Source organism: Echinops telfairi, unplaced genomic scaffold, assembly GCF_000313985.2.
Source record: "Echinops telfairi isolate 266 unplaced genomic scaffold, ASM31398v2 ScPeMD7_10;HRSCAF=50, whole genome shotgun sequence".
NCBI lineage: Eukaryota > Metazoa > Chordata > Mammalia > Afrosoricida > Tenrecidae > Echinops > Echinops telfairi.
In genome coordinates this window covers 4,626,009-4,639,746 of record NW_022103907.1, presented here as the reverse complement: position 1 = coordinate 4,639,746, position 13,738 = coordinate 4,626,009, and the positions used below count along the sequence as shown (strand labels likewise).

At 47.2% G+C, this 13,738-nt stretch overlaps 1 protein-coding gene across 1 annotated transcript in view; it reads left to right on the top strand.

Moving 5' to 3' along the window:
- The window catches only part of XDH (xanthine dehydrogenase), a 67,709-nt gene that overhangs the window by 41,275 nt on the left and 12,696 nt on the right, over positions 1-13,738 (top strand). Inside the window, exons 19-30 of the mRNA XM_004711150.2 lie at positions 1,682-1,801; positions 2,608-2,704; positions 4,019-4,143; positions 4,817-4,950; positions 5,439-5,526; positions 6,745-6,831; positions 9,757-9,948; positions 10,132-10,277; positions 11,025-11,106; positions 11,633-11,728; positions 12,601-12,729; positions 13,340-13,414. Coding sequence (XP_004711207.1) covers positions 1,682-1,801; positions 2,608-2,704; positions 4,019-4,143; positions 4,817-4,950; positions 5,439-5,526; positions 6,745-6,831; positions 9,757-9,948; positions 10,132-10,277; positions 11,025-11,106; positions 11,633-11,728; positions 12,601-12,729; positions 13,340-13,414 — 1,371 coding nt within the window. The remainder of the gene's footprint in view (positions 1-1,681; positions 1,802-2,607; positions 2,705-4,018; positions 4,144-4,816; positions 4,951-5,438; positions 5,527-6,744; positions 6,832-9,756; positions 9,949-10,131; positions 10,278-11,024; positions 11,107-11,632; positions 11,729-12,600; positions 12,730-13,339; positions 13,415-13,738) is intronic.

The window sequence follows — 13,738 nt, the reverse complement described above, 5'->3', positions numbered from 1 at the left end:
AAAAATCGGGACTGTCCCACCAAAAGCGGGATGTCTGGTCACCTTAGAAAGAGTACCAGTCTTGGAAACTCACAGGGGTAGTGTTACTGGTTTAGGGCAAACTCACTTTATCATTAAAATGAAAAGACAGGCCCAAAAGCTATCAGCAAGAGCCACAAGGACTCGAGAAAAAGAGCACTCGACAGAGGAGCAGCGGTTACAACAAGCTTGAAAAGCCCCTGAGCATATTGCTTGCACTTTAGTTAGCGAGAACCATCCCGGTTCAAGAACCATTTCACTATCCAATTTAGTCAATACCTTAATCGGACCCTCCAGAGGGATTTGTCAGACAGCTGTTTATGGGGTACTTTTCCTATTGCCACGAACCTCAAATTATACAGATATGATTTGGGCAAAAATAATGTTGTTTATTTGGGTATATTGGAGAAAGCTTATCTCTGAAGGAGAGCCATTAAGATTTTTGGGGTAGTGGATAATTAAAAATAATATTGTAAAATCTAGAGAAAAGTTTGTTTGGAGATTCAGGCTTAAGAAGCAGCATTTGAGAACTACCAAAAACAATGTTCAGGGAAGCAGCAGTCATGAGATCAAAAGATGAGTTGCATTAGGTAAATCTGCTGCCCAAGACTTTTTTACAGTACTGAAAAGCAAGGTTATTACTTTGAAGACTACAGTATATATGCCTGACCCAAGCCCTGGCATTTTCAATGGCCTCAGCTACACATGGAAGTTGGATATTGAATAAGTAAGACTGAAGAAGAATCAATGCATTTGAGTTGTCGGGCTGGCAAAGACGATTGAAAGTACTGCTAGAAGGACAAACCAACCTGTCCTGGAAGAAGTACAGCCAGAGTGCTCTTTAGAGGCAAGGGTGACAAGGCTTTGTCTTAAATACTCTGGATATCCTGACAGGAGAAACCAGTGCCCGAAGAAGGACATCATGCTTGGTCAAGTGGAGGGGTAGCGAAAAAGAGGAAGGCCCTCAATGAGATGGATTGACACAGTAGTCGCAACAGTGGGTTCAGGCACAGGAACGATTGTGAGGATGGCACACAACCAGGCAGTGATTTTTCTCTGTTGTGCAGAAGGTCGCTATGGGTCAGAATGGACGTGACAGCAACTAACAACAGCAGTCATGACCGCTGCCTTTGAGCATCTTTGAGTGCAAAGTTGAGGAATAGGACATAAAAGAGAAGGAATGGTAAAGATAAAATAAAACTGGGAGTTGGGACCTAAGATCAAGTGTGACTTTGCTTTCTGTATCTGGGTCTTTTCATCTGAAGAACAAGAGGGTTAGACTAGATTCAAGTTGACAAATAGCTCTTGATATTGCCATTCCTCACGTCTGATCATGCAGACATCACTAATCAATCACCAGATCTCAGCTCTAGTCAAGCTCATTAAGTGGCTGCCAGTATTAAATAATCAGAATTGTCCCTTAAATCTTGTTTGTCATCTAGTTCCTGTACTAGTTCTATAGATTCTAAATGTTTATGATGAGGTATAAGTTTCCATAGATATTGATAGTGTAAGAATGCCAAACAACCTCTAGGCACTCTTAAAGTGTATCTTAATAGGCGATTGTGGAGCAGGGACTTTTGCTGTCTTTCAGAGCAATTCAGAAACAGTTTGCTTTAAAAGGAACTTGGTTATGTTTTTAATCATCTGGTTCTGTAACTAGGTCACTTGTATTGGGCACATCATTGGAGCTGTGGTCACCGACACCCCAGAGCATGCACAGAGAGCTGCTCAAGGAGTGAAAATCACCTACGAAGAACTTCCAGCCATTATCACCATCAAGGTAACTGCGAGTGGCTGTCTGTGCAGCATAGTGGGCTCCCTATATATGGATGCACATGCTACCCAAAAGGTTAGGGGTTCTAGTCCACCGGCTGGTTTCTTGGAAAAAGCCTGGATGATCTACTTCTGAAAAATCAGCAATTGGAAAGCCTGTAGCTTTACTTGGACATACATGGGGTTACCACGAATCAGAATTAACTCGATCGCAGCTGGTTGGCTGTTTTCTAAAGAAGATTTGGGCAGCAACTGGGGACTTGATAGATCAGCTTTAAAATTCATTCCGGCACTGGAATTCTGTGGTTCTGCTGAACATTCTGCGTTGTGATCTTCGGCTCATTCCTCTGATGGCCAAACTGGATCCTTGCTCCCTAAATTTCAGCTTCAGTTGGCTCCCTACAGAGTTCTTTGCTTTTTCTCAAACATCCAAGTTTGTCTGATTTTTAGGAAATAGAAGAATAAGATTTCCTGGAATACAAGAGGACTTACTTTAATCCTGTATCTGAGGCTAATAGAGCCCAGTGGTACGGCTGGATAGGCACTGGGCTGCTAACCAGAAGCTGGTAGTTCAAGCCCACCATCTGCCCCATGGGGGAAAGATGAGATTATCTGCTCCCATATAGATTTGCAGCCTCAGAAATGTGTCTAGAGCTGCACCAAGTCACAACCGACAGGATGGCATTGGGTTTGTTCTTTTATGATGTCCTTAGAGACTCCTATGTGAGGGGAGAGAGGCAACCTTTCAGCGACTTTCTTTTCCCCAATCAGGACCGAGAGAAAAATCACTGAAACATCTTTTCTAATTCTTAGGATGCGATCAAGAACAACTCCTTTCACGGAGCTGAGCTGAAGATTGAGAAAGGAGACCTCAAGAAGGGTTTCGCGGAAGCTGATAATGTTGTTTCAGGTATAGCTGCACCATGGAGGCAGGAGGGGGGGCCAGCCTTGGGCTGGGGGCAGAGGGAAGTGGGGGTGGAGCGTCCTGAGTTTAGAATTCAATTCAAAAGATTGACTTTGAGCCCTGGAGAAGAGACGCGATTTCTTAATGTACCACAGGGTCATGGCTGTAACAACGAGATTTATTTTTGTTCTCACAGGTTAGGACTACAAATATGAATTTTGGGCACTGGGTCTAAGGGAAGGTTTTTTTTTTTTTTTTTCCTCTTTGGTTCCTGGAGAAAGTCCTTGTCTCTTTTCAGCTTCCAATCCCTGGGTCCTTGGCAGTCTTCACGTGGCGTGGCCTCTGTCTTCCCTGACCTGTTTTTGCTGCTGTAGCTAATCTGCTCCTTTTATCTCTCAGAAGTGAGTGCTTAAAACACACCTGGTGCCAGCAGGGTCTTCTGAACATAACAAAGAAAACCCTGTTTGCAGATGGGATTCTAGCACAGGGGAAGGATTGACAAGCATAGGGTTTTGGAGGAAGGCAATTGAGCCCACACAGAGACACTAGTAGACAGCAGGCGGGCTGGGAAAGACTTTCTTCCCTCCATTCCTCTGCCGCCCAGTTGGCTATCCTGACCTGATGCTAGAGAGAGCGTGCTAGATGCATTCTGATCAGGAAGAAAGTCAAAGAGCAGGTACGGCCACTGATGCCTGACCAGCGCTGGGGCTGCTGGCCTCCTATCACACAGACGCCTAGACTCTTACCTTACTCATTTTCAGTTCGTGCTGCCCCACCCACAAGCTTCCCTCCTTCCCCCTTCTTCTCCGACATGGTGGAAAAAGGTCCCTAGCGCTCACCCGGGACAAGATTGCTGCCTGGCAAGTGATGTCTTCTTGGTTTTCTGTTGCTTCAGGCTCAGCTCCTGCACTGCACTGCACTAGCCTTGCGCCAGTGACGTCCCCCTCCCTCACGCCTGCTCTCGTCCCTTGGGGAGGTCACTTTCATCGGCAGCCTGCTACTCATATCTGTTCCTTCCATCTTGACCTTTTTCAGAATTCCACAGTGACGGTTCTAAAAGGTGTCTCTCCTCTTGGATTGTAGTGAGAAGACACGCCCTGATGCATTTTAATTATGGTTCTTGGGGTTGTCGCCATGGTTGTTGGGGACAATCCTGAGCTTTCAGGTGATCGAGCCTCCCCACACAATTCCACCCCAGTCATGGAATCAAGAAATCACCTGAGAGCAGTTGGCACCTGCCCCCCACACCTGGCAGAATCTGCTCTTTCCCTCAGCAGACTTGTGGCTCATGGTGGGTGTCTCTTTACCCCCCCCCCCCAGGTGAGTTGTACATCGGTGGCCAGGAGCACTTCTACCTGGAGACTCACTGCACCATTGCTGTCCCAAAAGGCGAGGGAGGCGAGATGGAGCTCTTTGTGTCTACGCAAAACACCACGAAGACCCAGGTAGAGGTCCTGTGGGTCAGTGAGGTCCTGGGAGGAAACCTGGGCGCCCTCTGCAGGCCAGGAGTGGCAGTGTGGGCGAGGGCTCAGTTCCAGCAGGGTGTCATCATGGATGGGGGCATAGACCTCTGCCACCCCAAACTGGCGCCACTGAACTTGTTACTGCACCTTGCCGCCTCTGTTTCTTAAAACGGGGCTTGATAGGGTTGTTCTAATAATTAGATGAATTCCCACACTTGGACTGGAGCCTGGACCATATCAGCTGTATTCATTCTAGAGGCACGATCCAGTCATATCAGAGTTGATCGCCACAGGGACCACCGAGTGGTCTGCTGCAGCTCCAATAGCCCCCCTTTCTGTGCCAAGTGTAAGATGACAGTAGCTGCCAGGGTTTCTGGCAATGAATCCGCTCCTCCTGATCCAGTGGTTCAGCCAGATGGAATGAGTTCTGTTTCTGAATACATGCTGTGACGAGTGGCCGGGACCTCTGGTTACAAACCATGAGTTCAGTCCACAGTGACTGATGAGTACCCCAGCAGCATGGACCCCAAGGTTAGATGGGAGGGGAAGGGGATTCACTTCAGAATCAAAAGGATTTCAGAATTCCCACAGGCACGCCGGCCTGACATAAACTTGAATGGTGCATTCGACGACGGTGTCTTTCGTTTGTCCACAGAGCTTTGTGGCAAAAATGTTGGGGGTTTCGGAGAACCGCATTGTGGTCCGAGTGAAGAGGATGGGAGGAGGCTTCGGTGGGAAGGAGACTCGGAGCACCTTGGTGTCTACTGCCGTGGCCCTCGCTGCACACAAGTGAGTCCCAAAGCCCACGTGGCCCTCCAGCCCCAGAAGAAGACTAGCTGTACCGGGAAGATCTCTAGATTTCCTCCCTCGGGAAGTAGTTTGTTCCTTCTTTGAATACGCACCACCTACTGCTTTTAAAGCTCTCCTGCACAGGGGAAGTCTCTGGGTGGTGTCAACAGATAGCCTCCTCACTGCTAATGGGAAAGTTGGGAGTTCTAGTCCACCTACAGGCTCCTCGGAAGACTGGTCTGTCTAGTGACCTACTTCTGAAGCATGAGCCGTTGACTCTATGGAGCACAGTTCTGTGTAGACACCCACACGGGGGCGCTGTGAGTCAGAACAGACTCGATGGCATCTGGGTTCAGCACAGGGAGCACACACCGAAGCCTTGCACCAGGGGCACAAAGAAGGCTTCCATCTCATTTATGTCTTGAGGCCACCGGGCTGGGCTTTTCTGGAAGGTTCAAGGGTGTTTAATCTCTGGGAACTTCCCTTAGGACTGGCCGTCCCGTTCGCTGCATGCTGGACCGTGATGAAGACATGCTGATAACTGGTGGCAGACACCCCTTCTTGGCCCGATACAAGGTTCTAGACACTGGGGGGCTGTGCCAGGGTGGGCAGGACCTGGGGACAAAGGCCCAGGCATCCTGGGCTGCACCCTTACACTTTGCCTGGCTCTCTAGCTGCAGAAATTCAAGGCAGAAATAGCAGTGAGAGAAATTTAAGTCTGGCGAGAGTACAACACAGGGTGTGGTGCTGGGAAGGCTGGCGCACCCCTTTCAAGGGATGTCACAAGGCTGGGTTCAAGCCTTTTGTGAATTTCCTGTGGTCGAGTCAGGCCCCGAAACGTAACTGTCAGCAGATGAGAGTAAGTCTATCCCTTAGGATGTCTCAATGGTAGCATATGCACAGCCAGATGTCAAGGTCAGAAGGACCACACAGTCGTTTACATTAGAAATTCAACTTCTCCCGGGCATGGATGGGCATGGTATTAAGTTGCCAGATCCTTGTGTATTCTGGGCACGGCTCCAATTGCCCACTGGGACCTTCTTTTGAAGGCTTGGATGGATGACCAGTGCCTGCGCTTCCCTGCCCCTCTGTCCGCACAGCAGTCTGGACTTGCAGGCTGCAGCCCGGCCTTGCAGGCCGCAGCCCAGCCCTGGGACCCGGGAACCTTGTCTCTTCATGAGCTGGCTTTGAACTTCTCCCCTTGGGCCTACTCAGAATTTGTTTCGTGATTTAATTCCCTGAGAGACGGTGTTCCTCTTATTCCCCAATTCTGTGTATCCAAGGAAAGCACACGGATCATTCGGGGTCGCAGTTTCCTCGTTTGTAACTGGGATGAACGCTTGGTGGTGGGTTCCTAGGGCCAGGGAGGTGAAAGCACACATAGGTTCGTGCAAAGTGTGACTTCTGCCTTCTGCTAACCATGGCTGCAAGGGGAGGCTCTCTTCTGCCCTGTTTTTCCCACTCCCTCGCTCCCTGCTCCGTCTCCCCTTCCCTTCTCATTTCTGTGTCTAATTCCCTCTCTTTGGACCAGAACCAGGAGGTAGACAGAAGGAGGAGGGTGGGGAGGTGTGTCCTGAGCGGAAGAGCGGAGGGCTCATCAGTGCGTAGAGAAGGTGTTTGGTGTTTTTCTTCTTCGCCTGTTTGGCTCTGGTGACTGCTTACGTTCTTGAACAATGAAATCCACAGGGCCATTTTTGCCTCTTTTTGTCTCCTGTAGTTAGCCCAAGTGGGTGTGGAGGATGAGAGGCAGACCATCCAGGGGGGGTGTTGAGAAATTACTCTCCTTTCTGCCAGGTTGGCTTCATGAAGACTGGGAAGATTGTGGCGTTGGAAGTGGATCACTACAGCAATGCGGGGAACACCCTGGATCTCTCTCAGAGTGTGAGTGGAGTCTGTCTCCTGCAGCCCAGGGTGTCTAGGGGGTCAAGTGCATGCCCTACAGCGTGCACTTGGTACATGAGCAAAGTCTCCATTGCCCCACAGCCGCCCCCTCCGCAGGGCTTGCTTGTGTCTGCAGCAGTCACCTCCCACTGCTTCCGCCTTTGGGATCCTTGGTTGCTCTCTGAAGCGGAGAAGTTAGTAATGAGAACTTCTCAGATGAGAAGCTCAGCCTTCTTGGTCAAGGTCTTTTGCCAGGCAGGCAACGTTTGTGGGAAAATGCCATTATCTTTCAATGTTTCTATGAACTCTGTGGGGGGCTCCCCGTATGTAAAGTATGTACTGCTGTCTAAAGTCTGTTGTTCTATAGATACCAAACTCCAAAATGTGATCGCTGTGGAGTAGAATGAAAAGGGGTGCCCGTTATCATTTTCTATATTGCACATTTCTGTAATGTTTGAATTTTAAATGATGAACTAAATCGACTTATCTTTTTAATTTTAAAAAGGACAGTTTCACTGAAGTATAATTACTCACCATGAAAGTTATCTGTTTGAAGTACATAGCTTAAAGATTTTTAGCAAATTTAAACAATGGTGGAACCATGATCACATCCCAATTTTTGCACATTTTTATCACCCCCCAAAACTCTTTGTGCCCCTTGTGGTCAGTTCCACTCCCATCTCCCAGCCACAGGCATCCCCTGGTCTACTTGAGACTTTTATTTTGTGGGTGATTTGTATGGATAGAAGGAATATACAATGTAATCTTCTGTGTCCGGCTTCTTTCACTTAGCATCATAGTCTTAAGTCTTACTCAAGTTGTAGCAGGTATCAATACATCATTCTTTGGTTGACTGAATAGTACAAGGGGGTACCCGAAATAAACCAGAATTTTATTTTTTTTCAAAGCTATATATTTAAACTTTTTTACAAAACAACCTTATCACCTTCAAAGTCCTCTCCATTACACTTAATATATTTGTCAAATGTACGATTCCATTCTTGGAAACATTTTTCAAACTCATCCGTTTGGATGGCTGACAGCGTCTCCCTGATTTTTTCTTCATCTCTTTTACATTGTCAAATCACTGTCCTTTAATGTTCCTCTTCATTCACAAAAACAAAAAGAAGTCCCATGGAGCAAAGTCAGGTACCTGGGTCAAGAGAGGCTTGTTGTTTTTTGCCAAAAATGGTGCACAGAGATGGCTGCGTGAGCAGGTGAATTGTCATGGTGGCAAAACCAGTCAGGCCTTCTACCGTCAGGCCTTCTTTGTCACACAGTGTTACGCAATCTTTTCAGAACCTCTAAATAGAAAACCTGATTAAAAGTCTGACCTGGTGGAGGGAACACCAAATGCATTATCCCCCTCACATCACATCCAGCTTTTTGGGAGGTACTCTCTTGTATCTACAGTGGAATACTGTTCAGTCATAAAGATAAGTTCAATCGTTATACTCGCACAACATGAATGAGTGTTGAAAACATGACCTTAAGTGAAATAAGCCAGATACAAAGGAAGCATACTGTATCATTCCACTTAAATGGAATAGCTTGTTGTTGTGAGGTACCTCCAGTCATGTTTGACTCATAGGACCCTATGCACGACAGAACAAAACCCTGCCCTCTCCTGTGTCAGCCTCACAATCGTTCCTGTGCTTGAGCTCATTGCTGCAGCCCTCGTGTCGATCCCTCTTGTCCAGGGCCTTCCTCTTTGTCACCATCCCTCTACGTTATCAAGAAAGACCAAAGGAGCACTCTAGATGTGCTTTTATCAAGACAGATTGGTTTGTCCTCCGGCAGTGCCTGGAGCTTTTAATATTCTTCACCAGCACCTGCATTCAAACACAGCAATTCTTCTTTGGTTTTCCTTATTCAGTGTCCAACTTTCACCTGCACATTAGGCCATTGAGAACACCGTGGCTTGTGCCAGGTTCATCCCAGTCCACAGAGTAACAGCTGCACATTTCAACGCTCTACAGAGATCTTATGCAGCACAGTTCCCTAATGCAACGCATCATTTGATCTCTCGACTGCTGCTTGCATGAGCACTGGTTCTGGATCCAAGCAAGATAAATCCTTGTTAACTTCCATCTTCTCTCCATTGATTATGTTGTTGTCTATTGATTCAGTTGTGAGGATTTTGGTTTTCTTTACAATGAGTTGTAATCCCTACTGAAGGCGGCAATCCTTGATCTTCATCAGGAAGTGCTTCAATTGCTCCTCACTTTCAGTAAGCAGGTGTGTCATCTGCATATCCCAGGTTGTTAATAATCCTTCCTCCAAATCTGATGCGTCATTCCTCTTCATTTAATCCAGCTTCTCTGATGATTTGCTCAGCAAACACATGGGATATGCATGGTGAGGGGATACAACCCTGCTACACACCTTTTCTGATTTGATTTTTCACAGGTTTATCCATTTTATTTGTCTTCTTAGAGAACCCATTTTAATTTTATTGCCTTTATGTTGTCTGGTTCTAATTTTATCCACGTATATTCTTTATGATCTCCTTCTCTTTTTTTGCCTTACATTTAGTTAGTTATATTATATATTTATTGAGATATACTTCACATGTCATACCATTTAAGCATTCAATTGTATGAAGAAGATTTGTGCAATCCTCAGCACAATGAATTCCAGAACATTTTCTTCTTGGGCTCATTTTCTTTAAGTCCCCACCGCCCCTGGCCACGCCCCTTGGCAGCGATCAGATCAAACGAGGAAGAAGGGAAGGGAAGTACCAAGCGTGCCCTGAGGATGCTGTTGCAAAGCCCCAGGGAAGCAGGACTTTGGGCCTGAAGAAGTGCAGTAACCGTGGGGCCGGGTAGAGCAGGATAGGATAGGTGTAGCCCTTGAAGTTCATTTTTGAAGGGGCCATGAAACGAATGTACTGTTTTCTCTTATCTTGTTTTCCTTCCACTTCAGATAATGGAGCGAGCTCTCTTCCACATGGACAACTGCTATAAAATCCCCAATATCCGGGGCACTGGGCGGCTATGCAAGACCAACCTGGCCTCCAACACAGCTTTCCGGGGCTTCGGGGGTCCCCAGGGGATGCTCATTGCCGAGAACTGGATGAGCGAAGTTGCAGTGACGTGTGGTCTTCCTGCAGAAGAAGTAAGCTGGGCATTCTATGGGACAAGTGTGAGTGGGTTTACCCACGTTGATGGTAGTGACGGTGTATCTTGGACATCTCCCACGAAAGCAGGTGGTGCAGGCATTGTTGAACATGCTGGGAGCTAATCTTTAGGTCTAGCCCCTTGCCACCAACAGGCTCTTAGTGTCTCTCTCCTTGGGAAGGTGCGGAGAAAGAACATGTACAAAGAGGGAGACCTGACGCACTTCAACCAGAAACTGGAGGGATTCACTCTGTCCCGGTGTTGGGATGAATGCCTAGCAAGTTCTCAGTACCAGGAACGGAAGAGAAGCGTTGAGAAGTTCAACAAGTAAGTGCCGGGGATGGGAGCAATGTCATGCTCTGGGGTTTTCTTGGGTTTCAGATTCTGCAGCCTTTTTGCTGAGCCTAAACTAGGAAAGTAATAATTTCGTAGAGCAATGCTGCTGCTGATTTTCAGCCTTGGGGCAGGTGTTCTCAGTGTCTATACTTAGAGTTACAGCCCTGCAGTTGTTCACTGTTACCACTTTGCATGCCTTCTGGGAATGCCATGTTACAAAGAGAATTTGACCCAGGGCTAAGAATACCTCCGTTGTGCATCTGGCTCTATCAGGCATCTAGAGCTGTGACTGTGGCGGTTGTGTCATCTCCTTGGGGCTCGATTTCATCAGCAGTAGAGTAGGGAGAATGATGCTGCCTCATGTTCCTCACAGAGTTACTGATACCCCAATTTAAGGCACAGAAGAAGTATTGTCATCAGCAAGTCACAGCTCATGCCTGGGATGACAGCATGCCAAGATCACAAGGCTACTCTGACCTAATCCCAATCCCACTCTTTAAAGCAGGACTCCAAGGTGTGGTCTCTGCTCCAGTGTATCCAAGGACCCAGAACATAACCCCTCATCTTTCTCATATTTGCCTGCATATTTTGGGCACAGCCCATTTGTTGACAATGGCGGTCTGGATGGCGCCAAGGACCCATCATCCTGATTTGATGAGACAATGTTAACGGAGACTATGTCCAACCTGCCAATAGTACATTCGAGAAAGTCCTATGAGAATGTTCTTTTCTCTCCAGAGAGAATTGTTGGAAAAAGAGAGGATTGTGCATAATCCCTACCAAATTTGGGATAAGCTTCACAGTGCCTTTTCTGAATCAGGTAATAGCTTCAAAATTATTTATATCAAATCTTGTTGACCTCTACAGGCTTGGTATGCCAGCTTTCCTTTATAGTATTGTGAGGGAAATCCCATTGTCACTGGCAACAATTACCCAGACTCTCCTTGCTGTTAAGTCATGTCTCTGTATCTCTACTATATCACAGGACAGGCAAAGCAGCTCGGGGATCTGGCTCAGCCTTTAGCGCTCACTCCACCTAATTGTAGGGCTCTCCACAGCTTCTCTGCTTTCTCAGCCTCTTTGTCTTCATCTTGAGAAGGAAGACGATGATGCCTGACCTACTTCTTTTAAGTGTAATTTAAAATCACAAGATTTCAATTAAACCACGGTATTTAGATTGCTATAATTCTTTACAGGAGTGTATATTAAAAATGTTGCTGCTGCTTTTCTTTTTCCTGGGTCCTCGGACCTTTGGTTCCAAGTTGTGCAGAGTTGAGTTTAGGGACTGAGACTGTGTTAAGCTAAGAGCTTGTTGAGCCTTGCCTGACACCATTCTCTTCATTCAGGCAGGGGCTCTGTTACATGTGTACACAGACGGCTCTGTGCTGCTGACCCATGGAGGAACCGAGATGGGCCAAGGCCTACACACCAAGATGGTCCAGGTGAGCAGACAGAGCTCAAGGAGGGGACATGGTATGATGAGAATCTTATCTGCCACCATGCCATCTTCAATGACAACCTAAGCGGTAGGGTATCCTGACAACAGAAGCTCCCCTGGGCTTTGGCCTTCATTTGGTAATGGCCCTGAGCAAGTCTCCCCTTCACCTGTGGTTTTCTCATCTGTGCCTAGGGATGGGCCAGGTGATCACGGAGGTCACTTCTATTCCCAACATCCCAGGGCTCAATGCTTCTGTGTAAGGGAGATCAAATTCTGTATGAAGGAAGCTAGTTCATCACCCACTCTGAGACTTCTCACATGGGAGCCTGGTTGATGGAGCAGAATTCAGCTTGGCACATGCACTTGGCTCATGAGGATTGGCCCAAATGGATTCTTAAAAGCTAGGGTTAGCTTAAAGAGGTGTTGTTGGTCATCATTCAAGAAACCCACTATCATCGAGTCAGCCATGGCTCATAGGGATGCTGCAGGACAGAGTAGAACTTCCCTTGTGGGTTTCTAAGATTGTAAACCTCTATAGGAGCAGAAACCCTCTTCTTTCTCCCACAGAGAGGTTGGTGGTTTCAAACCGCTGACCTTGCGATTAGCAGCTCAATGCATAACCCACAACACCAGCTGTGCTCTTCTGTCGGTCACCACTAGGTTTATGCATTTGTGACCCAACTAAATCACATTACAAAATGCTGCTTCAAATTCAGCCAGTCATAAGGACTTCCCAGTCTCAATAAAATTAGAGCTTGCAAAGTGACCTTTCTTTTTTTTGCCTGTAACAGTGAACCTGAATGCTGTCTTGGGTAGAACACAGCCAAACCCTGCGATGACCCCTTCCCCAGAGGATGATATATTCTCTTTTTGCAGGTGGCCAGCAGAGCTCTGAAAATTCCCACCTCTAAGATTTACATCAGTGAGACGAGCACAAGTACTGTGCCTAATTCCTCTCCGACAGCCGCCTCCGTCAGCACTGACATCAATGGACAGGCTGTCTACGTAAGGGGCCAGCCAGGGCTTTGGGTGGGGAGAGTTCCCTAAGCAGTAGTTGGACCTCTGACTATGATCATGGCTTTGGCTCTCTTATCCAAGAGGACGCTTCCCTCTAAACTACAGGCTGGAGGGGAGACTCAAGAATACTAAACACTTCCATCCAAAGTGCAGGAGGAGGGAAGAGAAGGTTGGGGGGATCACAAGCAACTGAGCTGAAATTGAAATCCGATTGTGGGGTCCATGAGGTCAGACCCTCCTGCTGCTCCTTACACATGTGGGAATATAATCCAACAAGGGGGATTGGTAGGAGGAGCTTCCTATGCATGGTCCTTGTAACATCTTGCACATTATCAGCCTGATTCTGCAAGGTCCTGGAGAACTGATTCAGGAAGTGTTCTCCAAGCAAAGCCAGTGGTAACCGCTTTGGTAGAGACGGGTGGCTTCCCCTCTAGGCTCCTCAGCTCTGGGAGGGTGGCAGCACGGAGGTCTAAGTCATACTGGTGCTCAACATGACTTGGCTTTGTTAATTCCCTTGCCCTGGCCATGGATTTTTTTTTCCCCCTGGCCATGGAATGCGGGGGACTGAGGCGCCTCGTGTGTTGGGCATTCTCTTTAGGAGGCTTGTCAGACCATCCTGAAAAGGCTGGAGCCCTTCAAGAAGCAGAATCCCAAGGCATCCTGGGAAGACTGGGTAAGTCTGAGCTGGTCCAAGTCACCCTTTCTAATGAGGGGATTTTACTGGAAAGCCTCTGAGCCTACCCACCTGGTACATAGACAGAGAGAAACCGAGAGGCTTACAGTCATTTTGGGCTATGTTGGCCAATGGGAAGCTGGTTTATTATTATTTTTTTAATTTTAATTTTTTGGACTCTTACAACTCTGGTCACAATCCATACATCGCCTGCATCAGGCGAGTTTTGTACACATGTTGCCTTCATTTTTTTCTAGATATTTACTTTCTATTGAGCCCTTGGTATCAGCTCCCCCCCTCCACCCTCATAACCCCTTGATAGAT